Source organism: Durio zibethinus, chromosome 28 (genome assembly GCF_047325235.1).
Source record: "Durio zibethinus cultivar Kanyao isolate XHJ-2024 chromosome 28, ASM4732523v1, whole genome shotgun sequence".
In the NCBI taxonomy this organism is placed as follows: domain Eukaryota; kingdom Viridiplantae; phylum Streptophyta; class Magnoliopsida; order Malvales; family Malvaceae; genus Durio; species Durio zibethinus.
The window spans coordinates 12,000,757-12,027,964 of record NC_143189.1 but is presented as its reverse complement, the minus strand read 5'-3'; the positions used below and the strand labels follow the sequence as shown (position 1 = coordinate 12,027,964).

The 27,208-nt window shown below is 30.1% G+C and overlaps 2 protein-coding genes across 13 annotated transcripts; both read left to right on the top strand.

Moving 5' to 3' along the window:
- The first annotated feature begins 12,427 nt into the window (after positions 1-12,427).
- LOC111280374 (YTH domain-containing protein ECT4-like) lies at positions 12,428-19,429 on the top strand. 12 transcript variants are annotated; one of them, XM_089757533.1, is made up of 8 exons: positions 12,428-12,550; positions 13,680-13,717; positions 13,867-13,993; positions 14,734-14,813; positions 14,899-15,405; positions 16,744-17,286; positions 17,806-18,018; positions 18,674-19,429. In XM_089757533.1, the coding sequence occupies exons 1-8, from the start codon at positions 12,523-12,525 to the stop codon at positions 19,043-19,045; spliced, it is 1,908 nt and encodes a 635-aa protein (XP_089613659.1). In that variant the 5' UTR covers positions 12,428-12,522; the 3' UTR covers positions 19,046-19,429. The 12 variants fall into 12 exon arrangements, with proteins under 12 accessions (XP_089613659.1, XP_022723441.2, XP_022723440.2 ...); XM_022867706.2 differs by having other exon boundaries at positions 13,819-13,993; XM_022867705.2 differs by having other exon boundaries at positions 13,680-13,720; positions 13,819-13,993.
- Positions 19,430-21,287: 1,858 nt separating this feature from the next.
- On the top strand, positions 21,288-26,685 carry LOC111281148 (uncharacterized). The gene is made up of 6 exons (XM_022868785.2): positions 21,288-22,251; positions 22,728-22,872; positions 23,402-23,662; positions 24,402-24,483; positions 25,135-25,331; positions 25,736-26,685. The coding sequence occupies exons 1-6, from the start codon at positions 22,004-22,006 to the stop codon at positions 26,006-26,008; spliced, it is 1,206 nt and encodes a 401-aa protein (XP_022724520.2). The 5' UTR covers positions 21,288-22,003; the 3' UTR covers positions 26,009-26,685.
- The last annotated feature ends 523 nt before the right edge of the window (positions 26,686-27,208 follow it).

The window sequence follows — 27,208 nt, the reverse complement described above, 5'->3', positions numbered from 1 at the left end:
CTAACAATTCAGCAACACATTTCATGGATCCATACAAGGTCACATATTCATTATGATACTAATTAAGTTCATTAACCAAATCTCATCACACTAGTGCATAACTATTTAAACTCATTTCAAGTAACCGAATAATACAACAAAAACCACAGTGTCCATTTAGCTCAGTATACACAATACCTTGTATGTATGGATATAACTCTAGTAGTAAACTATCTAATTATTGCATTTTTCATTTACCCAAGGAAAGATGAACATGAAATTTATTCATTTGCATCGTCACTTTCATTGAATTAGCAGTGGATGGTGGTGATATAGTATCCCGATAGTTGGTGTGTTTATTTAATTTTTTTAACTTTCTTTTCATGGCTAATTTATCAACCTCATCATATTTATTGAAATATTTTATGATTCGTTTAACCTTAGATACAATGATAAACTCAGATGATACCATATTAACTTGGCTTTTTGTTAAGTCTAACTTTATCTAATGAAGATGCACTTCAAATAAAAAAATTGAGCTTCTTACCTTTATATGCTCTATAATTTCATATGTATAAGGTAATCCATTTATGCTTCTGATTACGCAACCTTAAGCCTATTTGTCAATCTTACCTGATTTGCTCTTTTGACTTCTCTCAAAATCATATTAAGTGTGCTCCTAGAACCAAACCTCACAACTCTTTAAACAATGTTGGCTTATAATTAGATTTGACAACAGTAAGGCTTTTCTCTAAAGAAACCTTTATCTTCATATGTTGGAGCTCAATAAGGGAGTTGATTATTTTTTATGATGATTAAAAATCCTTTTGAGATGATCCAAGGTATCTTTTCAACTTTGCATATGCACTCTCATCTTTAAATGATTAAGAAAGGTATATCATAATGAATGTTTTATTATGAAATGTGAAAATTAAAATAATATTAAAAACGTAATAAAAATCATACCTATTTATTATAATATTATCAAAATACATTATTTTGTTTGCCCAAGTAATAATAATTCTATTTTTATACTTTGTCAACCATTACTCATTGTATACTTGATTGCTCTTGGATAAATCTATTAATTAATTTTTAGAGAACTTAGATGTTATGATACTCATTATCAGTAGAAGAGAACACAAAGGTGCTCCACCATGACATAAATGTCTTTTACTTCTCCTTATACTAAAAAATATTCTTATAATTTGCATGCACATTTCTTGGATATGCAATTTGCATAGAAGATTTTTTACATTGGAGAACAGAGCCTGTATTGCATTTATCAATGCCAAGTCTCTGTTAGTAATAATGACTAAGAAATGTTCTATGAGACATTAAGCTTTTTGGCATATATTGTGTCTAACTGTGGTTGTCATAGTGCTAAACTTTTATGTACACAAATTCAATAGAAAATACCATCTAAGTGGATGTCACACCAATGATCTGAAGTAATGGGAGCCCATATCTGTTGCTTTTATAATGCAATCTATAATCATGATACTTGGAAAGGTATGCAACAAATCTATACCTGATGGATAAATGGATAACAATTTTCTTACAGTCATTTGTCTAGTCACTCGTATGGCACTCTATATATTTACAATCATACAATCATTTCATGAGTTATTAAATTTATGATCTATCAATTTTTTTAATAAATCATTATCTCTTACATGCATTGAATATAGTCTTTATAATGTTGATATTCCTCACATCATGTTGTTATAGGGTCAATGATATTGTCTTGGTCTGATTATATTGTTTGACATATCAATCATTATCATTTTTTCTTTTTTAGATAATCGACCAGCAAATGAATGTCATTTTAATTATTTTTCTAATAAATGATTATGAAACCCATAGAGTACTTTCACACTTCACTTATAATTCCTTGCCAATTTAGTCCCATTTAACTTAAATTGGTAACCACATTTCTTCTTTTTTATTCTTTTACACTGAATTTCTTTTATATTTTTCTTATTCTTTTGCTGTATATATTTTTCACTTTGTTTGCGTGCTAATCTTATTTTTAGTTTTTTGCACTGAATTTCCCAAATCAAAGTTTTTAATCATGATTATAAAATTATTTTTTTTCAACCTGCCTAGCCTATGAAATCAAGGTTTCCCTACGATAAAATACTTGTATAACATATTTGATTTATCATTTTATGCATCTATATATTCGACTCGAAAAACACAATCTTTATGCCTTTATATAATCTAACTTAAAAACATATAATCTTACCTCTTCAGTAGCAAATGAATAACTGCAATCGTATTTGGTATCCAAATTGTGTAGTGATTGATTTCACTATATCAGTACAGTTTTCAAATTGCTTTATATATTCAAAAAGGTTAAAAATTAAAATAATCACATTATCAGATCTACATATCAAGAAAATTTTGTATATGTCTAGATATATATATATATATATATATACGAAAGTAATGTTACATTATGGGATATAAATATCTGAAATATTCTTTATGTTACCCAATATGCATATCTAATAATGCAAAAATTTTTTTGGATACGCATATCTGGAAGTATTTTTACATACTAGATATGCATATTCAGAAACATAAAGAACTTATCGGCTATGAATATTAGGTAATACAATATCATTTTTAGATATACATATTTGTATCCTAAATTCATATTTCGAGAATATGTTTCAGCAATAAGCAAAATTTTCAACTGAAATCATGAATTAAATGACACACCTCATTGTTTATTTGGCACCCTTCATCCCTATTGATTTTTTTCCCATTTGGATATCCATTTTCATAATGTATAAGATAATAAGAGTAATTTTAATATTTTAGGATTTGTAACAGAAACTATACAAAAATAAGAGAAGAAGAAGAGAAAAAGTAAAAATTTATGTATGAAAGGCTAAAGGATATTTTTCAAAAGTTAATGAAGTAATTTTATTTAGAGATATTTTATAATAAAAAAATTAAAGTTTGTAGAGCACTATAAGGATCAAATATAAGCTCCCAAAATAATTTATCTAACAAAACTCACGCATGTAATTTTTTTATAGTAATACTTTTATTTTAAATGAACACAATAAGCAAATTTATAGATATTAACAAGGAAAAAAAACTAAAAAAAATGAAATGCTTCCTTCCCAATTGTAAAAAAGTGCAAAATGAGAGTTTAGGTTAGAGGAATTTGAAATTTTCCTTTATGATGTTGCTATTAGGTATTCAAATTTTTACGTTTTGTTCAAAATTCTAATTTCTGGGGGTAATCTTAAATTCTCAATAGTACAAAATTCTTGAAATTAAAAACCCACTTCTCTTTTACTTTTTTAAAATTTTGGGAGGAAAGTTGCTTTTGTCTCATATTTATCCTGAATAAAAAATATTTTTTTTCTATTTTACCATTTTTGAAATCAACGTATGTTAAGGCTTTTTTTGTTACAAACATCAAATATTGTGTTTTTTGGAAACAAACATAGTAATTGCAATTACTATTTGCTAGAATATTTAAAGTTTTTTTTTTTAATTAAGTAGTAATAATTATTGTGTTTATTCTAACATAAACACAATATTTGATCAATATAATGGTTTTAAAATATAGTATTTAACTTAAATGTAGTATTTAAATATAGTATTTGATTAATTTAATTATTTCAAAAAGTAATAATTATGCCTATTTATTGCATTTCCATCAAAGGAACTGCAATATTTGACTTAAACGAAGTATCAAGGATTACTTACTACATTTCTTTGTATAGAAACGTAATACTTAAGGGTTCATAATAAATTTAAATTTTTTTCTCTTGAAAATCAAGATTCTAACATTACGAACATTTTTATGTCTAATCAAGCTAAAGCCCAATTTTGAAAGACAATTGCAATGTTTATGACATAAAAAACATTGTAGTTGGAGTCTTTAACTTCGTTGAATAACAAAGACCATTTTTTTCAGTTAACATTACAAATCTCTAAGCAAAGACTTCTTTGTTTCAACTAACATAATCTACAAACTTCGTGATTTTATCTTCATCATGTTCAGTTTATCTTCTATGTATCAATAAACAGTGCATTTACTATATGTTACATCATTATTTGTTTTGCATAATATGTTTGATTCAAATGTGTTCTTATTTTATTTGTTTAGATCTTGTTTAGATTTTGATTAAAAAACATAGATCATTCATATATATTCTTTATTTTGGTTTTAGTCATTGATCCACATATGTTTTCTTATTAGTTTTTTTTGTGTATTAGATTTCATTTACAAAGTACATATTTTTACTTTCTACACATGCTTTCAACATTAACCAAAATATTTCTTCTAAACAATTATGACTTGTTTGTCTTTAAAAAAGAAAATACAGTTGGTAACAGTGTTTGTTTTGCATTTGAACTAGATAAAGACTATGTTACACCTGTTATTTATTGTTGTTATAACATTACTTGCAATGAAACATAGAAAAAGACGTGGACTATTTTATGTTGATAACATATATACTAGGCTACAAATAAGATAATTGAACTTAACTGTAATGATTTTTTATAGCAATAACAGTGTATAGATAATTGTAGAATGGATAGAAGAGCTTTTGTAAAATTATGTTATTTACTTCAAACAAAAGGGAGATTATAAACATCTAGACAAATATCAATAGAAGAACTGACTATTAGTTTTATTCACATTATTGCCCATCATATAAAAATTTATGAAGCATTAAATAGCCAGATCTAGAGAGACAATTAATAGGTAATTTCATCTTATATTGATTTTTGTTTTAAGATTTCATTCTCTATCATTTAAAAAACTTGAACTGATATTGGAGAATTCAACAAAAAATAGATGAAAATGGTTCAAAAGTTGTTTAGGTGCCTTAAATGGAACATACGTAAAAATGAACATAAACTCAGTTGACAAGCTTAGATACAAGATTAGGAAAAATAAAATTATTACCAATGTTTTTGGTGCTTGCATACCAAAAATGCAATTTATATATGTTTTACCTAGTTAAAAAAGTTCTATAACAGATGGTAGAGTTTTAAAAGATGCCATTACATGAAAAAAATGGATTAAGGATCCCACAAAGTATTAGCTTGAATATTTTGATTTAAGTTTTGCATGGAACACATTTTTATTTATGTGTATTAATGTTGTGACACTAGAATAGTTTATTATTATTTGTGTGATGTCAGATCCATAAATGAAAAAGGTTTTTTAACACATTATAGAGGTCAAAGATACTACCTGAATGATTGAAGGTCAAGATACCAACCAACGACACTTTAGAAAATTTTCAATTTGAAACACTCTCAAGCAAGAAATTGTATCGAGAGATGTTTTAGTGTATTAAAAGCTAGATAAGTAATTTTAAGGGAAAAGTCCTTTTATCCAATAAAAACATAATGTATAATTATTTTAGCTTGCTGTCTTTTCTATAATTTTATTAGGTCTGAGATGACAATTGACTCAATTGAAATTGATGTTGTTGAAAGGATTAGTAGCCAACCAGATGGATATGAACATGAAGATTCAATTAGGCATATTGAGCCAAGTTATGTTTGAACTTAGTTTAGTGATAATCTGACATTAGAGATGTTCACCAATTGATTATAATCCTAGTGTTAAGGATATTATAGTTTTTTTTTTTCTGTTTTATTGGTTTAATTGAGGATTTGTATGATCTTGTTGAGTGCACAATTTGTTTTTTTACCTTTTCTTAATATATTTTTTTTAATTTTTTATTAATGAGTGTATGATTTAGTTGACTATTGTTTGTAATGATTTTTTTTTGTTTCCATGTCAATTGGTTTACTTCATGTAATAATTATATGTTCATTTTCATGAGTTTTAGATTTGATATGCATTTGGTTCTATGATGTCTAACCATATAATTCAGATAATAAAATGTTTTAATGTGGTACCATTTTGGACATTCTGTAAGAAATACTTTAAAAAAAAAAACATAAAACTCATCAGTAGGAAACCATTCATGGATGAAGGAAAATAATGCATATTTAATCCTATGCCTACATTGTTTAGCAAATGATCCTAGATGAGAAATAGATAATGAAACATTTAGAGTTGGATATTTGGCCATCTTAAAAAAATGTTGGAGTCACTAATTCTCTAATCCTAACTTAAAGCCAACCCACACATCGATTCAAAGGTTAAGCTACTAAAAAGATAATATCATGCTATTTGCGATATGAAAGATACAACTGAATTTAGCTAAAATTATTAGAAAAAATGTATTACTATTGAAAAATAAGTTTTTTATTAGTCGATTAGGGTAAGTTTTATAAGTTACTTTAATTTGATACTATATTTTTGGGTAATGTTTATTTTTATTCAAAATATTTGATACATATTTAATTTAATTTTTTTGTAAACTCATTTATATGCTAAAAGGTTAAAGAACAAACATTTCTTTTACTTTGGTGATTTTGTTATTATATTTCAAATCGATAGAGCAGCTAATAAAAAAGCTATAATAATAACTGATGCAATTGAATCATTAAATGCTAGTAAGGATATTGACTTTAATGCTCTAAAGATTAAGCCTTATAATGCATATGAGAGGGAGTGAGTAGAAAAAGATGAAGAAATAGGTTCAGCTTGTGTGGCAAATCCATCAACCACTAGAATGTTATCAAGTAAGAAGTATTCTAAAAGTGATGATAAAATATCTAACTTTCTTGAAGCTCTAGGCAAAATAGGGCATGCATATTATGAGATTGCAACCAAAATAAAGGCATTTCACTTTTCTTCAAGAAAGAAGTAAAAAGTAATTATAGAAAATGTCACTTTTCAATAAAATAATGTAAATAGAGAGTTTGTCGACTGATGAAATATTTTTTGTTGGTGAGTATTTAATGAAAGATACTAACAAAGTTGATTTTTTTTTTTATACACTTCCACATGCATTTACAAAAGATTATATATGAAAATAGTTACATGAATGTAATACCTATTGCCCATCTTTTGACTTTCCTCATTTTGGACATATGTAGCTTAATATGTAATATTTACAACATTCATATGTGATGTATTGTTGAGTTACAATTTTTTTTTATTACTTATGTTTTGTATTGTATGTATATATATTATGCTAGATAGCTTGAAGTTGGATACGGCAAACATATATTGAAATTGGATATGAGCCAATATGAATGATAATATGTTATCTTGTATAAAATGACCATTTTATTTTGTGTATTAATAGAACATTTTTTGAATTTGTGTAAATGATACAATTTATACATGTATATATGAATAATTTCTTCAAAGTTGTATAAATGAATTCTATTAATGAAAAAAATATATATTCATATGAAGTAAAAAGAATTTGAAGTTCTATACATATATTGTATCACTGCTAACTCGTTGTCCTCAATGCTCAATGTGCAAATGTGGATACGAAGTCACATCATTCATTTTGAATTTTATTAATTATGTCTTACGTGAATTATTCTTTTTCAGCCCACTATGAAAAAATAAATAATATATGAACACCAATCAATATGCATTTCATAGTTATGGTTAATAGAAACAGTCATTAGTAGTTCAAATTTATGCTAACCTTATTTAGTGTTCTCATAAGATTGTTAATAACAGTCTTTTTCATGAAATGAAAGACGTAATATCCACATTATATTATTCCTGGTTGATGAGAAACTTTCAAATAAATATTGATTAGTCAAAGTGCTTTTAAACAAATAAAAAAATTAATATATTTGACACTTACTGGAAATGTAATCCAATTTATCTTTTTCTTTCTATAAACAACACCTAATCTCCTAAAACAACATAAATGAACTCATAAACATATATTATACTTTTAAAAAAATCATATAATAATTCACATAACAAAGATGAATACCTCATTATTATATTAACAAGCTCGGGTTTAGGCTTCGACCATTCATTTTTTAAGTTAAAAAAATAAATCGTAAATGTTGCATACTTAATAACAAGTAGCTACTAATGACCTCTGTAAATCATAGTAATATATGAAATGTTAGAATGTAATGCGAGTAATAATTATAAAATTCATATTATCAAACATAGTCAAGTAATTAACAAAATAATTAACACATATTAGATTATAAGGCCCCAAAAAGTATTGAGATTGCTTTTGCATTGATTGAGTCAAAAAAACCAACATGAATATTTACAATGGCAGCACCATCATTGATATGATTTGGGTCAATGAATTATAAGTATCAGTCATTTGTCTCTCTTTCACATCTCTATAAAGAAGGCTGCATGATGAAAAAAAATTCAGTTATCATATGATTATACATAATATAAGAAAACATATTCATCATATATATTTAAATGAAAATATTATATAACATCATGTATGCAATAATTTTAGCAGCTGAAATCTCCATCATTTCATAAAATCTATGAATCTATTTTTACCTAATCTATGATATCAATGGATAATTAGCTAGTCCATCCTTGACATCTATGGTAATAATCGATCTACCTAGTAAATGCTGACACGCATAATTAGATAGTGCAAGTATATTAGATTTTTTAAATGAGATTATCTAAGGCTGAAAAACCTATTGTATACAAAATTTCATCATTTTTATATGAAATGAAACACAATAATCTAATAAACAATTATAATAACAAAAAAAATCACAAGAATAATAATTATCGAAAAAAGGGTTTGCTCAAACACTTGATCTCCCTCATTTCTAGAATGTTAATAAAAAATTGACCTAGAATCATGTTATTTCAAATTGATGCCAACTGTGCCTCAAATATAGCAATTTGTTGATGTTGCTCATTAAGTTGTTGTTATTGCTTTCTATTATGGTTATAAAATCTAATGTCAAGGAGATGTGGGGTTTAGTTTGAGTTTTGAAATAAGTTCATAGAGAAACAAAACTCCTAACCCCCTAACACGGTTAGGTATGTTTTTTGAACCAAAAGCTACGATCATAATATCTTCACGATCAACAATGCAAATTTCACCAACTGTGAATCTCAAAGCAATATTGTCATAAAATACAGCATGCATAAATACAATATATTAAGATGCATAAATGTCGAACTAGCAAACAATATATAAATACGAAATAAACTTATAATTTTCTCAGCCATTTGTTCAGTTGCTTCATTCTCATAGGTTTCAGATTTTAATATATGAGTTTTTTTCAAACATCCTATCTTAATATTTCATTGTTGGAGTTGGATGTTTCCTGAAATCATATGAAAATAAAAGTTGACAACTTTATTGTAATCCAAAATCATGTGTATAATAACTGATAAAAATTACTTACAAGTTCATATTTCACATTTATATACCTTTTTTTTAATGCTCGATTGTGATACACTTTTTGGGCTCGTATTTTTTTTTAGATTTTTTTTATTCTCTAAAAAAAAATCAATAACACAATAATACAGATTTCACCCTAAATAATGTATTATAAAAACAAAGAAAATTGCTATGCATATGTTGAATTCATTTGATAGATGAGCTGAAACAAATTTCGTCAACTTTTTATTATCGATAACATATGAATATGTTAATGTAGGATAAGCCAACAATTTAGCACTGTCAGCATATGATAAAATATATATTTTTTGTGAATATGCTTTTAAAGTATCTAAATTTCAATCTAAAAGATTATAACACAACTTTTTTGTACTCATCTACAATGTCAAAGCATTCTTAAAAGATTAAATAAAGATATGTCAACAGTGAGCATACTTGCATTCCATAAATAATACATAGAAACAATCAATAAGTTTCTATATAGATATTATAACTTGCCATAACCGAATCCCATGTATGCATATTTGATTCATCTGGAATCTTCTTCCAACTTTCGTAGTTAATGGATATTGTTTGTCGGATGACATATCAATATGGTTAGCCATTTTGGCTACACCACTTAACATATGTTGCCTATTCGCATTTAAGTCAACATGTATTTTTTTTCTTGTTATTTCAAGCAACTTACCACATCCCTTAAATTTTCTTTTTTTCAAAGAGAATGTATCAACTAAATGTCATTCTTTATGTTAGAAAGAGGATGACACGTGTTCTTCAAAATTCATAATATCAACTAATTTATACGAATTTAAATATGAAATGACATTAGCAAACAACGAAATTTGAACATAATGAAATCAAAATTATTATTTTGTTCACCAAGCATTCCCCAAACATATTGTAAGCAAGCATTCACCAAGCATCCCATTTAATCGTCAAGCGTTCACCAAGTAAGCATTCGAAAAATCACCAACTAAGCATATGAAAGTTCACTAAGCAATCACCAAACAACCAATCAAAAATTAAAATATAATTATCAAATTATATGAATAATTAATTAAATAGTATTTATGTCAAATCAAATAAATAATAGAATATTATGGTGTTGAAAGAAAATTATCCAAATATTTATTAATCAAAATGTGGTAGTAGATGCATTAGTACTAAAAGAAATTTGATAGCCAGCACTGAAATATCTTAATTATAAATGTATTTAACTAGTGCATGTTTATTATATGTAAAATTTTAAAGTATATATATTCTGAATTGGATATTAGGGCCTTCAAAACTTATGTCATTTATGTGCCTACATACATGGCTATTTATATTCTAATATGGAAAAATTAAAAAAAAATGTCTTTATTTTCTCATCATGTTATATATTTGTTACTGCAGTTGTATCTTCCACCCTTCAAAACTATAAATATGTAGTTTAATTGCATCAACAATTCAACAACATCTTCATTATCTAAAATAATCAAAAGAATATGATGATGATGATAAGAATATTACTAGTTTCTACAGTAGCATCCTCAATAAATGGTAAATGACAGTTAAATAATGGTTAAAATCTCATATTTTTACCTCAATAGATGGTAAATGATGACAATAATGGTGACAATGGTGATAGCGGCAACAATGAAAACAACATGGCTTGGGGTTTCTCAAATAGGTTTTGGGGTTAAGGGTTCAGCTAAAGGTCAAAGTTTATCCTATATAAAAAGATTAATCGAATAGTTGGTAAATGTTTTGTTTATTAACCGCATTATAAAAAGATTAATTATTGAGTTTATATGCTTTGAGATGCAGTAATTAATAATTATAAATTTTTTTTTTAAAGATTCATGAATTGTTGCATTCCTTTGTTTTATATCGTAATAATTAATATATGTAATTGTTTTAAAACAATTAATCATTGTGTTGCTTGGTTTTATAATGCAATAATTAATAATATTAGTTTTAATCAAATGATCAATTACTGTTTTTTTTTTGTTTTAAAATGCATAATTGATAAATGTAATTATTTTAAAATAATCAATAATTGCATTGTTTGGTTTTATAACGCAATAATTGATAATTTTAATTTTAATTAAATTATCAATTATTGCATTTTTTTTATTTTAAAACATAATAATTGATAAATACAATTGTTTCAAAATAATCAAATGTTGTGTTGCTTTGTATTATAATGTAGTAATTGATAATTGTAATTTTAATCAAATGATCAATTATTGCATTTCTTTATTTTAAATCGTAATAATTGATAATTGTAATTTTAAGCGAATGATCAATTATTGCATTTCTTTGTTTCAAAACGTAGTAATTGATAAATGTGATTTTTTAAAATAATTAAATGTTGCATTGCTTTGTATTATATGTAATAATTAATAATTGTAATTTTAATCAAATGATTAATTATTGTATTTTTTTTATTTTAAAACGTAACAATTGATAAATATAATTGTTTTAAAACAATCAATTACTATAATACTTAGTTTTATAACACAATATTTGATAATTTTAATTTTAAACAAATAACCAATTATTGTATTTATTTGTTTTAAACTACAATAATTGATAAATATAATTATTTTAAAATAATTAAATATTGTGTTGCTTTGTTTTATAAAATATAAATTGATAATTGTAATTTTAATTTAATGATCAATTATTACATTATTTTATTTTATAATGTAATAATTGATCATTGTAATTTTTTTTAAATAATCAATTATTACGTTGCTTTATTTTATAATGTAATAATTAATATTTATAATTTTTGTCATTATTAATTTGAAATTAAATTAATTATTAATTATTTTATTAAAAAATTATTATATTTGTTATATAATAAAAAATATTATAATAAAAAAATAAAAAATTAAATAATCTGATTTTTCTTCGACTAAATATAAGAATAAAGCAACTCATGCCATCAATAATCCCTATCGTCAAAAATTCACTTTCTCAAAAATGAAACTTTCTCTCAAAATTTAAAATTCTGCAAATCAAACGCCTTAAAAAAAAAAAAAAAGTGTCCCTTTGCTTGTTTTGACGGCTAGTTTTTACGATTTTACGTTGTTCTAAATTTAAAGAAAAGCAAAGACAGTTATTTTTTTTGGGGAAAATATAGATATAAATAAATAAAGATTGTAATAAATGGAAGCAGAAATAGAAAAGATTCTGAGTCTGTAGCATAGATTCTTTGACACAATCTTTCTTTCTTTGTTTCTCTGTTTCCTTTTTGTTTTAGTGAAGATTCATGGCGGCGACCCCAGATCGTACCCCTGGTACGTCAACTACCACACATAATCTATTTCTTTCTCTCTCTTTGGTCTTTGATCTTTTGTTTTTCTGGTGGGTACAACTCTATTTTCTTTTTCTTTTCTGGGTCTTTTGGTTTCATGGGGTTTTATTCTTTTATGTCAAGTTAATTGGAATTTGATGGGTTATTTTATTTTTTTTTACTGTGGCTGAATTGTAGGGCTCTTTGATTGATCTACTGTGTTGGTTTGATTTGATTTGTTTGTAGGTGAAGAGAGGGGGTTTGATCTTTTTATTAAGATCTGTGATCTGGGTCTTGTTAATTGAAAGGAATTATTGCAAAAGTCTGCTATTCTTTGTTATATTCATGTTTTTTCCTCTAATTTTCCTGATAATTGATATGGAAGGGTACTGTAAAAAAGGTTAAATTATGCAGTGGTAGATCATTTGTTAATACTTTGCGACAAAGACTGGGAATTGTACAATTAATTCAAAGTAAAAAATAAAAAAAAAAAGAGGTCAATTGAGGTTGAGAAGAAAAATGTAGCCTTTGTTGTCACATTGAACTTCTTCGAACCATATTTATCAACGAACAAATTGCAGAAAGTCTTAGGCGTTTACCCGAAATTTGTTGAACAATTTTGTGTTTTATTGCAATGGTCCTTGGTCTTTATGTCCTATTTTGTGGTATATGTTTGATCTTGTGGTATTTTTAAGAACCAAAATGTTGTTTTTTTCTTGTTTTTCTGTCAGACCTGAAGAAAATGAGATGATATGTGCCTGATTGTTTTCATAAAAGAAGCTTGATCTAATTCATCTTGTGTGGGATCTGTTTAATAATGAGCTGCTGACTAGTTCGTTTGTATTGTGTACGGGCTTTGAGCTTTGTGCCTTAACATTGATTTTGTCATCATACAAGCAAATAAATGCTAAACCTGAGCCTTTTGATTTGTAAAGCAACACCTTTTGCCTTTAAATATATTCATGTTCTCTATTTATAATGTGTGCATAGGTGTGCACGCGTGGATTTGTGCGCACATATTCATAGCTTCAAGTTTACCTATCATCGAATTTAGCTTTGGTTGGTCAATAATTTGTACTCCCTGTGTTTCTAAGACTTTACTTAGTCACTGAGCATACTGATCATGGATGCAGAAGAGCAACATGATGATCCAGAAAACGTGAAGGAGCAGGTAGTTGTGAGTTAATCACATTGCTCTATTTTTTTTCCCTGTTGGACAGTTTGACGAAAATATTCTTACTAATGACCTTCATTTATTACTCCCTTTAACAGCCTCTTTTGACAAAAAATGAGACTTCAATTTCTCCTAATTCGTCCCAGGATGCTGCCCCAATAGGTCATCAAAGGGATGGCGCTGGTCAATCTGGATACTTTGGTTCAGGTGGAGATCGTAATGTCCACTCACCTACAATCTATGCCCCTCAGGCACAGGCTTTCTACTACAGAGGTTAATATTCTGTCTTCTTGGGTCTATTTTAAAGCTAGGCTAGTCTGGCTGAACCTAGCATTTACAACTTCCAGTTGAAAATCTAATTTCTGGTTGCATTTGATGCTGGTACAACAGCAGTTCTTTTCTGTTTTGATGCTAAGTTGCCATTATTATTGTAGTTCCTGACTTTATCACTCTCTGGTCCCTGCAACCCTAGTTTAAGCAAGGAGATTATAGGAAAGTGTTTATACTGTATGATACATGTGATTGAAAAAGAAGGCAGTGGGTTTTACATCTGCAAGTACCAAAATCAAATATACTTTTGTGGTTGTCTAGTTTAGTTAATTGCTGAAAGGAATTAAATTTTGGCTTCTAATTTGTTTTCTATGTGAAAGAGAAACCAGAAATTTTGGTTTGTCTTCTTCCTTTGGCTTTAATGTTAGCAAGGTATAGACTTTTGAATTTGAATGCCGAAACTCATCACTGTTGAAAACATTTGAAGATGCCTGGTTTTTTATTTATTTTTATTTTGTAGATCCTGTTTATATGAATTCTTACTGAATAGTCTAGATAATAATGCATGCTACTTTTGAGTAATTTCTATATTTTGATAATTATGCAAGGAGAACAACCTTTCATTTGTGTAATGAGTGGGAGAAACCTTTTGATTTCTCTAATTTAATGCATTTCTAAGTTTTGTGATCGCTAGATATTTGAAGTAGAAACTAACCTTGGGACATTTTCTAATTTGAAAGCAGGTTATGACAATGCCGCTGGTGAATGGGATGAATATCTGCAATCTTATGTCAATGCTGAACGACTAGAACTTGGGTCTTCAGTGAGAATCTCTCCTTTCATCTGTGTAGATTTTCTTTTTATGATTAAGTTTTCTGTCTTTATATGTGACATTTTATGTTAATTAGGGTGTCTACAATGACAATTCATCACTAGTCTTCCACACTGGATATGGCTACAATCCGCAAATGCCATATGGACCATATTCCCCAGTCACAACTCCTTTGCCTTCTGTAGGTGGTGATGCACAGTTGTATCCCCCCCAGCAATTTCAGTTCTCTGGGCCACCATATTATCAGCAGCTAGTTCCTCCAAGTATACCTTATATTACTTCGCCTACTCCTGTTTCACAACCAGAAACCATGTTAGTTAATGTTGACCAACAAGGTGATAACATGTTTTTCGGACAAAGGCCTAGTTATCCCACTCCATTGGGAGCTTTTGGTAGAGGCAGTTTCCCTGGAAATCCTGGTACCCTTGGATTTAATGATTTACAGCAAAATTTTGATGGATTGAGGTCTGGAGGACTTTGGTCAGATTGGTTGAAGCCTTCTGACAGACAGAGATCTTTGACTCCTCTATCTCCAGCAGTATCTCCTCAGCCAGTTGGGCGAATTGGGCAGAATGTTCCAATGGTATGTATATTTGTTAGTAGACTTTTGGAGATCTTATTATATTTCATTTATTATCCTTTTTCTGTTTCTGTTTTTTCCTTTTTGGCTGCTAATTTTGGCTAGTTAATATGTTAAGAATTAGGCTTCCTCAGTGCTCTCAAAGTTGGCAGAGAATAGCACCTTTTAATTCCTTTCTCTACCTTCAGTTTATCTAAAATATCATATGGCAAATATGAAGTTCATACACTGGAATATATCAGAATCACAGATTCATTTTCATTTAGTGCTAGTTGGATATATAGTATATTTTCCTTGTAAATAGAGTGTCAAATGTTTATGCTGTCCTAAAAAGCTGTTTGCTATGTTATGCTTCATGAATTAGATTATTATAGACAGACTGAATTGAGTGTCAAATGGTTATGCTTTCCTAAAAAGCTGTTTGCTATGTTGCTTCATGAATTAGATTAGTATACGCAGACTGAATTGACTGATTGTGTAGTTATCACTGAAAAAGTATATCAAATATGAAATGATTATATCCTTCTGCTGTTGTTTAACCGCATAGCCCATCTTGTTTTACAACCAGAATTAACAAAGTATATCTAGGAAGACATGGAGCACTTGGTTATCATTTTGCCAGATGAACCTTGAACTTCTTTCTTGTGTTTTATTTTTCATTCCCCTTCCAAAACAAGCAAAATTTTCTTGCTATTCTTTTTTTCAATTCACATTTTCTCTGGTTCTCTGCCTCTACCATCATGTCCTGTCATACTTAGAAAGTTCTTATAGCAAGAAATTTAACATTCAATCAAAGTCCTTGGTCAATTTCTTTTTAGATAACATGCAGCATGCTATCTAATATGAAAATGAAGTCATCATGCTCCCTTGAATGAATTCTTCAACTTTTTTCCTTTTCTTCTCCTTTCAATTAAAGTTGTTTGTTTAGCTGAAGTTGTGACTTTAAGCTCTAGAAGTGTTTAAATGGCTATGAAATTTCTTGAAAGTTTTTATTATTTATCTGATGTATATGATTTAATTTTCTCGTATATTACCTCCAAGGTCTTATTTGTGTTAGATGTTTCCTGGGAACACTGATTCTAACCTTTATAGGTAGCCTACTGTTTGGAAATCAGAATGCCTCTAATTTTGTAACTCCTTAAACATTCTTGGCTTCCAATTCCATAACAGATGTTCCTGGTGATCTAATCCCATATAATTCTATTTTGTTCACTGTTGAATTTTTATACAGGAAATAAAATGTGTTGTAATGATGGTATATTTAGCGAAGCTAGTGTTGGAATTTGTTACATTTAAATTAGTATACCATTTTAGTTTTGAATCTTTTGTATTATTTTTCAGGCATCTCAGCAGCAAAGGTCATTTTATCAATTAGGTTCTGGTATGAACCCCTATAACAGAGGCTACCTGCAAAGTGGTCTCAATCAAGGCGCTGGTTTTGGAAGTGCATCAGTTCCCAGTTTGGGAGCAAACAGTAGGGGCTGGCTATCTCTTGATAGTAACAGACGGCGTGGAAGAGGCAGTGGCATCTCTCTATGTGGTTGTAATGGTGCTCTTGATATCCTTAACGAGCAAAACCGAGGACCAAGGGCCTCAAAACCTAAGAATCAAATCACAGCTGAAAATAATTCTTCCATTGATGATAACAAAAACAACAAATCTTCAGCTAAGATCCATGATGAGTCATACAACAGGTCAGATTTTGCTACTGATTACAAGGATGCTAGGTTCTTCATAATCAAGTCATACAGTGAAGATAATGTTCACAAGAGTATCAAATATGGTGTCTGGGCGAGCACACCTAATGGGAACAAAAAATTGGATGCTGCTTATCGTGAGGCCAAGGAGAACCAAGATACTTGCCCAGTGTTTCTCTTCTTTTCAGTAATTATATTTCAGAGAAACCATTTTTTTATTTACTTGGTCTCATTCATTTCAGTTAAATATATTTTATTCAACTTTCCAAGTTCTAAGGTGTCATTTTCTTTTGATCCAGCCATTTTACCTGTCACCCATTTATTTTGTGGTTGCATTGGTTGCAGCCTCTATCATATGCTTGGTTTCTTTTGGTTCCTAGTAATGACCTTTAGTATGAGTGGAACGTATGGCAGTATTCTTGCGTTAGAATTAAATAATGAGTTTAATGCCTCTAGTATCAATGCTTTATTTGTGTTTCTTTAAGTTGCTGGTTAAGGGAGTGCTTTTATTTTTTTGGTTTATACCCATGACTGTGATAGGAAATGTAGTTGCCATGAACTTGATATTGAAGCCCTGTTCATATTGAAAGAAAATTGTAGTTCTTGTGTCATTGTTCATTCTTCTAGCACTTTCATCATGTCTGTTTTTGCCCATTCATCTCCGCTGATAACTAGCTTATTGATTTGTATGTTACAATTGTTGCAGGTGAATGCCAGTGCTCAGTTCTGTGGGGCTGCTGAAATGGTTGGACCTGTTGATTTTGACAAGAGTGTGGATTACTGGCAGCAAGATAAATGGAACGGGCAGTTCCCTGTCAAATGGCATATCATCAAAGATGTTCCAAACAGTCAGTTCCGTCACATTGTACTGGAAAATAATGATAATAAGCCAGTCACTAACAGTAGAGACACTCAGGAGGTACAATTTCAGATGACCATCTATTATAAGTTACAGAGTTCATTCATTTGGAAGTGTTCTGATCTAGAAACTGTTGAACTGCATTTTAGTTAGACAGCTACATGAGATTCAGGAGAAACTTCATTATTAAATGCTCTGTTGAAGTAGGTGGTCTGGGTATCACTGGCTAAAGTCAAAGTTTGCACTTCTTAGAACAATTTGTCTATTCCTTCTCGGGCTGGTAAAATCTTGGTTCTGACAAATAAATCGGAAAAAAAAAAAATTTGTTTAGGTGTCTTTTCCTATTGAGCCTCTGGACTAACGTGATACTGATAGTTCTGGACCTTCTGGTACCAACGCTTCTTTTTGCCAACAAGACCATTAGTCATTGAGTGTTGTGTCTTGATTCTAGGGTTATTGATTTATAATCTACTCCTTACCCACACCCATCTCTCTCCCTCAGATGCAATTGAGTATATTATCCCACCATTTTATTGCTGCCCTACTAATCCTAAGCCCTCTGTTCCTTAATTAATTAGATAATATGTCTTTTTTGGATTTCTGATTTTCTTCATGCTTCTTACTTAGTATTGAGGATTTAAAAGTTTTTACTACTTGAAGATAATTCACTTACTTCAATTCTTTTGCTTCCCTGTGCTGAATATCAATTTTGCAGGTGAAGCTGGAGCAAGGAATTGAGATGTTGAACATCTTTAAAAGTTATGAAACTGATACGTCAATCCTGGATGATTTTGACTTCTATGAGGACAGGCAGAGAGCCATGCAGGAGCGTAAGGCTAGACAACAAGCTAGCCCCATGTCTGTAGGGGTTTTTGGAGAAAGTGAGCATAGAAATACTGTTACATTGCCCAATGACTTCATAAAGCAGATGTCCAAGAGCTTTGCTCACGTTGTATGCTTGGATGATGGCAATAAAGAAGGCACTGCTATCGAGAGAACTAGTTCTGCTTCTGATGGTTCAAAAGGTGTAAGGGTTAAACTTGAAGATGCTGTCACGGCAGCTGTCTCTTCTGCTCAGGCAAGTTAGGAATAAGCATTTTGGGAATTTTGGGCAACCTTGCTGTACTGTACGTGACACAAAGTTCTTTTTCACCTTATTTTGTTTTATTTTATTTTATGAGAAGTTCTCTCATTTGGTGAAATTCTGTTGGAGTGCATCCGTATTTGAACAAGGTCTTACAAGTTTTATGGGGCTGATTTGCTTCATATGTAATATTTGCCTTCTGAGTGTTTCTTTAACTGTAGTCATTAGTTTTCTCTTCTTTCGTTCTTTCTTTCTTTCTTTTTCTTGTACTTTTTCTTTGCTATTTTGGGTGAGAATAGTGAAGATACTGGCTCGTATCTTGCTTTTGTAAAGTTCCCTTCCTTGCAGGCAGTTTAATAAAAGAATGCAGCAAATGCTGTTATGCAATCTTCTATTTTCTTTCTCTTCCCTCTTAGCATTCTTCATTTATTATCAGGGGTTGTTCTTTTTTGGTGCTGTTTGGCTTCCGCGGGGGGGGGGGGTGTATGGAGAGAGAGAGAGAGAGATAGAGAGAGAGAGTTCTGACTCAGCTCTGTTGTGGAATGTTCGTTTGGAAACATTATGCTTTTGGATAGAAATTAAGATTGGTTACATCAACAAGACATGTATTTTGTTTATTGGTTTGAGCACACAATTATGATATTAGCTTGTATTGCAACTATATTGAGCAGGTTAATTACAAGCATTTCCTTTCGGATTTTTATTTTCACTTTGAATTGATTATATAATGATGTTGGCCTTTTAGATTGCTATCTAGCTAACTTAAACAAATTGTCTTTACAATACTGGCATTTCTGCATGCACACACACACAAACAAATATAAAGGTAGGCATGCATGTATGCAGAAGACTTTTGAAATATTTTTTGGCCATCTACTTGAACATTGTTGTGAAGGTGACCGTAGGGTTGTGACTGATTGGAATTTTAGTTATGGTGCATGAGAATGAAATATGTCGGAAATGCAAATATTTCTTTTGCCTATCCTTTATATATATATATATATATAATGTAACAGATGATTAAGGATGGCATTTTTATTTTTTGTTGTTCTTGATAATATAGTCTTTATGACTTTGCAGTGACTGATAATCTCCAAACTCGACAGCCTCTTCTTTCTTGGCATGAACAGTCTCTAGTTAACAAATATTTGTCATGTGATATTTTCTTGGGGTTTTTATAAGTTACCGGGGCTTTCCATTTTTTTTTAATGTTTGTGGTTGGTACCTAGAAAGTAAAAGCCCATGATGAGGGCAAAGATTCTATTGTATATGTCATGAGGAAAGGTTGCATGAAATTGGAGAATTACTATCATGCTGTTCTCCTGGATGAATATTGGTACAATTGATGGAGTTTGAGTTCCCAATGATCTTATTTACTGTAACTGTTTATGTTGAATTCCAAACATTAATTATCGGTAGAAACGGGATTAACTGCTTTGCTTTAATATGGACATTGCAAAAATATTCAGCAGGTCATGCTTGGATTAATTGTATATAATGTTTATTTGTCTTTTTGGAACAATGTCTAATATTTCTCCTGATCTATAAATATATCTTCTCTGGATACCATTCTGGCAAAATGACAATGCCAGTGTCTTTTCATTTCATTTCATTTAGCTAGCTAGACGAATCACGAGAATGGGCCTTTCCTTTTCCAAGGAGTAAGGTCAGGAAACAAAATCCCTATTATGCACAAGTTGTGGCTTTGAAACAAACACAAACAATGATAAGGTTGTAAAATAGGATAAGAAAGGGTAATCCGTTCTGCTGTGTTTCCTAGTCTTGTCCATGTGATAGTGACAGCAACCATGGTTTTCAATTTGGGTTTTGTGGCTATTACTTTCTTGAATGTTCTCAACCAATTGAAATTTTTTGGCTCCAAACTTAGAATCTTTTCGTTTGTTTTTAGAATTTAACCCATGCTTTTGTTTTTATCAAATCCTTTGTCTGTTTCACCCTAAACGCTAATCGTAAAATGCCACTCATGTTTATTTTTTTTATTTTAATTTGGCGAACAAGGAAACAAATAAAAAAAATTAGCTACAAATTTGAAATTAATAATATTTTGAATTATAAAAAATTTGAATTTTATGAAGTAGGACATGCATGATGCTACTTTTCTGTTTGATTAAACATTATGTTTTAGTTATTTACTCTTTCTAATTATTATATTATTATTAAGTAATGTATTTTTATTTTTAACTAATTTTTAATTATTAATAAGTTGAATTATGTAAACCTTTTCGCTTTTGTTTTAAATTTAAAATTTGAAATTGGTTCTACCGTTTTCTAAAACCAATTGTATGTTTTTCTTAATAATAGCATCCCAAAAAATAAAATCAATGATACATGAAATATGCCTTAGTTGTTTAAATCAAAATTAAACTAGAGGTGGCAATCAAACGGATCAAAATCAACCTTTCATGAAATTTGTCTAATTACTACATCAAAATCAAATTAGAGATGGCAATTGAATGAATCTAGTCATTTTCGAATTTAAATCTTATGATTTTAATACTTTGGTTGTTTGGAATTATATCATCATATTCAGATAGGGATGATTAGAATTTAAATAATTGAATTTTAAATTAAATTAAATTGCTTGGCAAGAAAATGTTTTGTATTAAATTAATTTAGTTTTGAATATTTTTTGATAATTCGAATTTAGATATTTTTTATTTGGATTAATTTAAATTTGAATTTTTTTAATTTTAATGGTTGATTTTTATCAAATAGCAATAAAACATGTTCAAATTTGGATAAATTGAATAAATTTTAGGATAAACTTTATTAAAGTTTTTATTTATTAATTTATATTTATTTGTAATAAGGTACTTGCAAGTATTTATTAAGGCATGTTATTCAGTGATTTGCACAAAATTATTTTGGTTGAGAGAGATAAAGGGGAAAGGAAAAAAGAGGGAAGACAAGGAAGGAAATGAAAAGGGAGAGGACGGATAGATGGGCAAAATGATAAACATATGGGGATGGGGTGAATGGGAGAGTGTTTCTCCGTCTTCAATGGAATTTTGGTGGTGGCTTAACCTCAGAGCTACTCTTTTTGCTCTTCTTATTATTCTCATTTTTCATATTTCCAAGAAGGTTTACTTTAAATTCCTTTCATCATCGTCGTCATCATCATCATCATCATCCACTCTTAATCTTTCTTCTCCTTCTTTACCCATTTCTCCTTCAGATTTTCAATCAAGGTAATTTTTTTATGCTTTTATATAATCTGGGTTTCTTTTATTTTCCTTCAATTTGGTGTCTTCTTAATTGAAATTCAATTTTTTCGTATATGTTTTATTTTCTGAATTGGCTGTTTTTGTTATTTCATATCACTCTTTGATTTTGCATATATTTGTTTTCTACCTTTCTAGTATGATTTTTTTCTTCAATTTTCAGAAATGAAATTAATTCTATTTTTTCTTTTGGTCTTCTTACCTGCAACTTTTATTGTAAAAATGGATTTTTTAGTTAGTTATTATCATTTGCCTTCAATTATGGTGGGAAAAATTTCTCTATTGCATATTGAAACATGAACATGTTTTACTGCTAAATATATTGATTTTTTTTTCTTTTTATTTGAACTGTGAATATTGAGGGCTTTCAATGTTACTTTGATATGTTTGAAATCGGCCATATGACTTTTAACTGATTTAGAACTTATGTTTGCTATATGTAGAATCCCAGAGATTGTGTCTGATTCAGACTTGAAGTTTTTAATTGATAATTTGGATGAGAAACTCAATGAGGACGAGAAATGGCAGAATGTAATCCATAAAGAAAACAACTTTCTATCCTACAAGGCAAAATGCTGCAGACCTAAGGTTCTGTTGACTTTGCTTTGCTTGGTTTATCATAATAATATAGTGAAGCTATCTGAAATTAGTATTTTCACTTGTTGAATCGTATATGCATGATGAACTTAAGGTTACTTCATTTTGACTAGTTGGGCATGGGTTTAATTTACAAATTCAGCTGTTTGTAAAGCAGGACTAAGCTGTGTGCATTTGACTCTCCCCAGCCTTTGTGCCCAAGCAGCCCTTTGGCTTTCATTAGTTTATAATTTTCTGTTTTGAGAGAACTCTTGTATTTTACTTATTCATAAACTGCTACTGCTTTAAGGGTTTTTTTCTTCTTTTTTCCATTCACAATTTTCTGTTGTGACCATTGAAAATTCAATCTAATGTTTATTGATAGGGCTTGTTGCTTGATTTATTTATCTGTGCTGATTTATGGGTTCATTACAATTTGACAACACATTTTTTGACATCTCTGCTTATATTCAGACTTTTCTCCTATGAAAAGTAAGTATTATAGCAAACTGAAAGTTATGTTTCTTGTTGTTGATTGCAGGATAGACCACTGAAATACCTGAGCACAACAATATTTGAGAGTTGCTCCCCTGAGCTTCTGAGGGACTTCTATATGGACAATGATTACAGAAAGCAGTGGGACAAGACACTGCTTGATCATATGCAGCTGCAGATGGACGTAACAAATGGAATTGAAATTGGCCGCACAATAAAAAAGTTTCCCCTTTTGAAACCTAGAGAATATATATTGGCTTGGAGATTGTGGGAGGGAAAAGATAGAACATTCTACTGTTTTATCAAGGTGACTGTCACCAAAACTTAGTCTTTTATCATATTGAATCCTTACTGGCATTGAATAATGCTTTAGCTTGTGCATGCATTTACAATTGGATCCCATGCTATATGTATTTTTTCTTTTAAAGTCCAAATTTACCACTCTACTTCGGCTTAGAGTGATGGATAATATTTAACATCTATCTTTGAATGGGTAAAATATTACCATTTTACTTTTTAATTTGGTTAAAAAAATGATCAAAAGTTAATATTTAAAGAACATTATGCGAGGAAATGAAAGAATATTCTAAATTTTGATAATTTTTGAACCAAATTAGAAAGTACGGGGGTAAAACTGCAGCCGTTGAAAGATGAATAGTAAATTTGATCCTTCATCCTAGGTGGTCAATTGGGACCTTATCCCTATATTTCTCAGAGTTCTACTTGATTTAGAATGAACATTCAACCTATGGGAGATATATGCATATTTCATGCTTCCATATTATAATTTTCGAATGGGAACCTGGAGCATAACCATGATGGTTCAACCACCCTCCTTTATGGGTGGAGCTCCCGGCAGGACTGGGGTTCTAAACTGGGCTCCTGCAAATTCCAAGGTTTATCTCCTCAATCCAGATTCCACTATACCACAAGAAAAATTAAAGAATATGTTCCCCAAATACTTCTGCTGTTTATGGTATTGATCTGTTTTCTATGCTTACCATGATGGTTGATTTTTTGTTGTAATTGTTGTTATAATTGACTAGGAATGTGAACATCCATCAGCACCACGACAGAAGAAGTATGTTCGCGTGGAGTATTTTAGCTCTGGCTGGCAAATCAGGAAGGGCAAGTTCCTCATATATTCTTTTAACTCATCTATCTTGTCCTTAACCTTTATAAAGAAACAAAAAAGAGTTGGTAGTTTGTCATTGCAGCCATACAATTGGTCAGAAAGTTGTTTTTCTCAAAATTGAAATGAGAACTTGAACAATGTGCTCCTGCCTGCTGCATTCCTCCTCACCCTCGCCTCTCTGCTTTGAAAAAGAAGAATAGAATAATGATTCCTGTCACCATATGAGGCCTCTTTGACTTTGATTTGTGTCATGAATGACAATGCGGTTCCTAATTCCTGCCAAATTTTGTTCTACTAGAGCTTAAGGCATAGAAAATATTAATGGTTCTTAAGAGGGGAATAAAGGGGAATAAGGGATCTTGTAACCTGTATTCTTCAAGTTTTGTTCATTCTTACGAGATTAGTTGTGATTCTGAATGTTATTATGTACAGTACCTGGTAGAGATGCCTCTGAGATCCTAATGTTTCACCAGGAAGATGCTGGTCTGAATTTGGAAATGGCTCTACTAGAGCTTAAGGCATAGAAAATATTAATGTTTCTTGAGAGGGGATTAAAAGGGAATAAGGGATCTTGTAACCCGTATTCTTCAAGTTTTGTTCATTCTTACCTGATTGCTTATGATTGTGAATGTTATTATGTACAGTGCCTGGTAGAGATGCCTCTGAGATCCGAATGTTTCACCAAGAAGATGCTGGTCTGAATGTGGAAATGGCAAAACTAGCATTTGCAAAGGGCATATGGAGTTATGTATGTAAGATGGATAATGCACTACGCAAGTATTCTGTCATCCACCATCCTCTAACCGGTTCAGTTGTTTCTGCAGCCACACTGATTCAGAAGGTCCGTGTTACTATATTCAACAATGTTTATCTTGTTTCTGGAATGTGGTCATGTTTACCATTAACTTATGATCTTTGCTTTGTTGGTACTTCACTTTTATTTAATAATTGGTTAATATAGATTTATACAACTTTTTTAACATTAGAAGTACATAATCCAATTATTTTATCCTCTTGAAGAATATACCCCTTTATCTTGGTTTCCTTCAAGCGAGTTGAATATTAGTGTTATTGAGAAATGAATGAGATAGGCTATCTTATCTTTAAAGCTGAGGTTAAAATAAAGAAGTCGGTCTGAGGGCCATATGCCAAGGAGAGTGCCCGAGGCTTTAGCAATCTTGCTGTACCTTTGTACAACCTGATGTTATAAACCACTATCTTACTGACATTGTTTTCTGCATATAGGTTCCGCCTGCATTAGATACAACAAGCGGCATAAGTTCTCCAGTGGGCTCTGCATCAATGGCAATTTGTGAACCAGTCAATTCTGAAACCAGAGAGAAAAAATTATCAGGAAGACCATCAAAAAAATTGGTAGCAAAAGGTTTGCTTCTTCTTGGGGGTGTGATCTGCCTGTCTCGTGGTCACTCGGCCCTAGGTGCTAAAGTTGCAATGGCATACATCTTAACAAAACTGAGAAAGCGTGGTGATTCATCAAGCCGAAGCCAGCAAAATTGAGGCAACTGACCCCGTTAAAACTCTGCAACTTCATAGATTTATTGAATTTGGACATGAAGGTAACTATGGGGATGGCGAGAAGTAGCACCGCAAAAGGGCATAGGTTGTGTGATGTGAACGTCTTATTCTGTAATTGTGTAAATATAGTCAATCAGATGGCGTTACCTTTGCAAGCGCAACAATTACAGCTTAATTAAACAGTCTGATTTGATGTAGAACTTGTGTGAGGTAGATTGATAGATGATTCGGGGTAATGATAGGCGTAATTCCAAAGTGCAGGAGAGTGCTACATGGTTGCATCCTCTTCCATCAATATTTCTACAACGGCACAAAGAACCTCGAATAGCGGACATTAGGCCACGGTTAGGGACGATAAGACAGCTAACCGTAGTTTTCTGAGAGAAAGGCAGAGGATATTTTCTAGGTGACAATCTAACAAGCTCTCGTGTTTGAATCATGGGATTGCATGTTACAAGGATAGCAGCATCAGCAGTTGTGGAAGAGTCAACTATACATCCCTGCATTCTCTTTCTTTTCTTATTTTCCCTTTTTTCTCCTTTCATTTATTGGATGGATTATATAATGTAAGATAGCTTTCCATGTGAGAAAATTGTTATAGTTGTAAAGGGTGATGTGTTTTATCTCTAACCAAAAATATCTCCGAGTACTTTTGTAAATGATTTTTAATCTGTCTATGCTCACTAAAACTAGATGTAATAATTTTCACATGATATGATGACATTATATAAAAAGTATGAAAGTAATATGATTTACAATTTTAACAAAAATTATATGTAAAAATAACAATATATATATGTTTTATATTTGACATATTGACATGAATTATGATATATGATACACACAAAATAAATAAATATAAATATACGAATCGACATATGTAATCTTAATCATTTTTTTTTTTTCAAATATCTGCAATTTGAACGTTCTGATCAAATAATTGGGTTACATTTATTAGACTTTCTGTAAATTTTAAATATGATCTTAAGATCTTAGTTACAAGAAAGCTAAAAAAATTTCAAAGTTTAGTTTGAGTGGAGAAAGAAAATAGTAGATATTGTTGTTAACAATGCTGTTTTTTTTTTTTTTTTTGGGAATTTAAATATTGGCCAAGGAATTTTGATGGGCAGAGTCTGAAAATATTTGTCATAGTATTAAAGGTGACAGTTACAGAGGGCGGGA

Excerpts from the sequence above, each read along its gene's own strand:
- LOC111280374 (XM_022867704.2), top strand. The coding sequence starts at position 12,523 with ATGGCGGCGACCCCAGATCGTACCCCTG. Across the intron at positions 12,551-13,679 it reads GACCCCAGATCGTACCCCTG|AAGAGCAACATGATGATCCA; the intron begins GTACGTCAACTA and ends TCATGGATGCAG. Across the intron at positions 13,994-14,733 it reads ACAGGCTTTCTACTACAGAG|GTTATGACAATGCCGCTGGT; the intron begins GTTAATATTCTG and ends ATTTGAAAGCAG.
- LOC111281148 (XM_022868785.2), top strand. The coding sequence starts at position 22,004 with ATGGGCAAAATGATAAACATATGGGGATGGGGTGAATGGGAGAGTGTT. Across the intron at positions 22,252-22,727 it reads CCTTCAGATTTTCAATCAAG|AATCCCAGAGATTGTGTCTG; the intron begins GTAATTTTTTTA and ends TGCTATATGTAG. Across the intron at positions 25,332-25,735 it reads CAGCCACACTGATTCAGAAG|GTTCCGCCTGCATTAGATAC; the intron begins GTCCGTGTTACT and ends TTCTGCATATAG.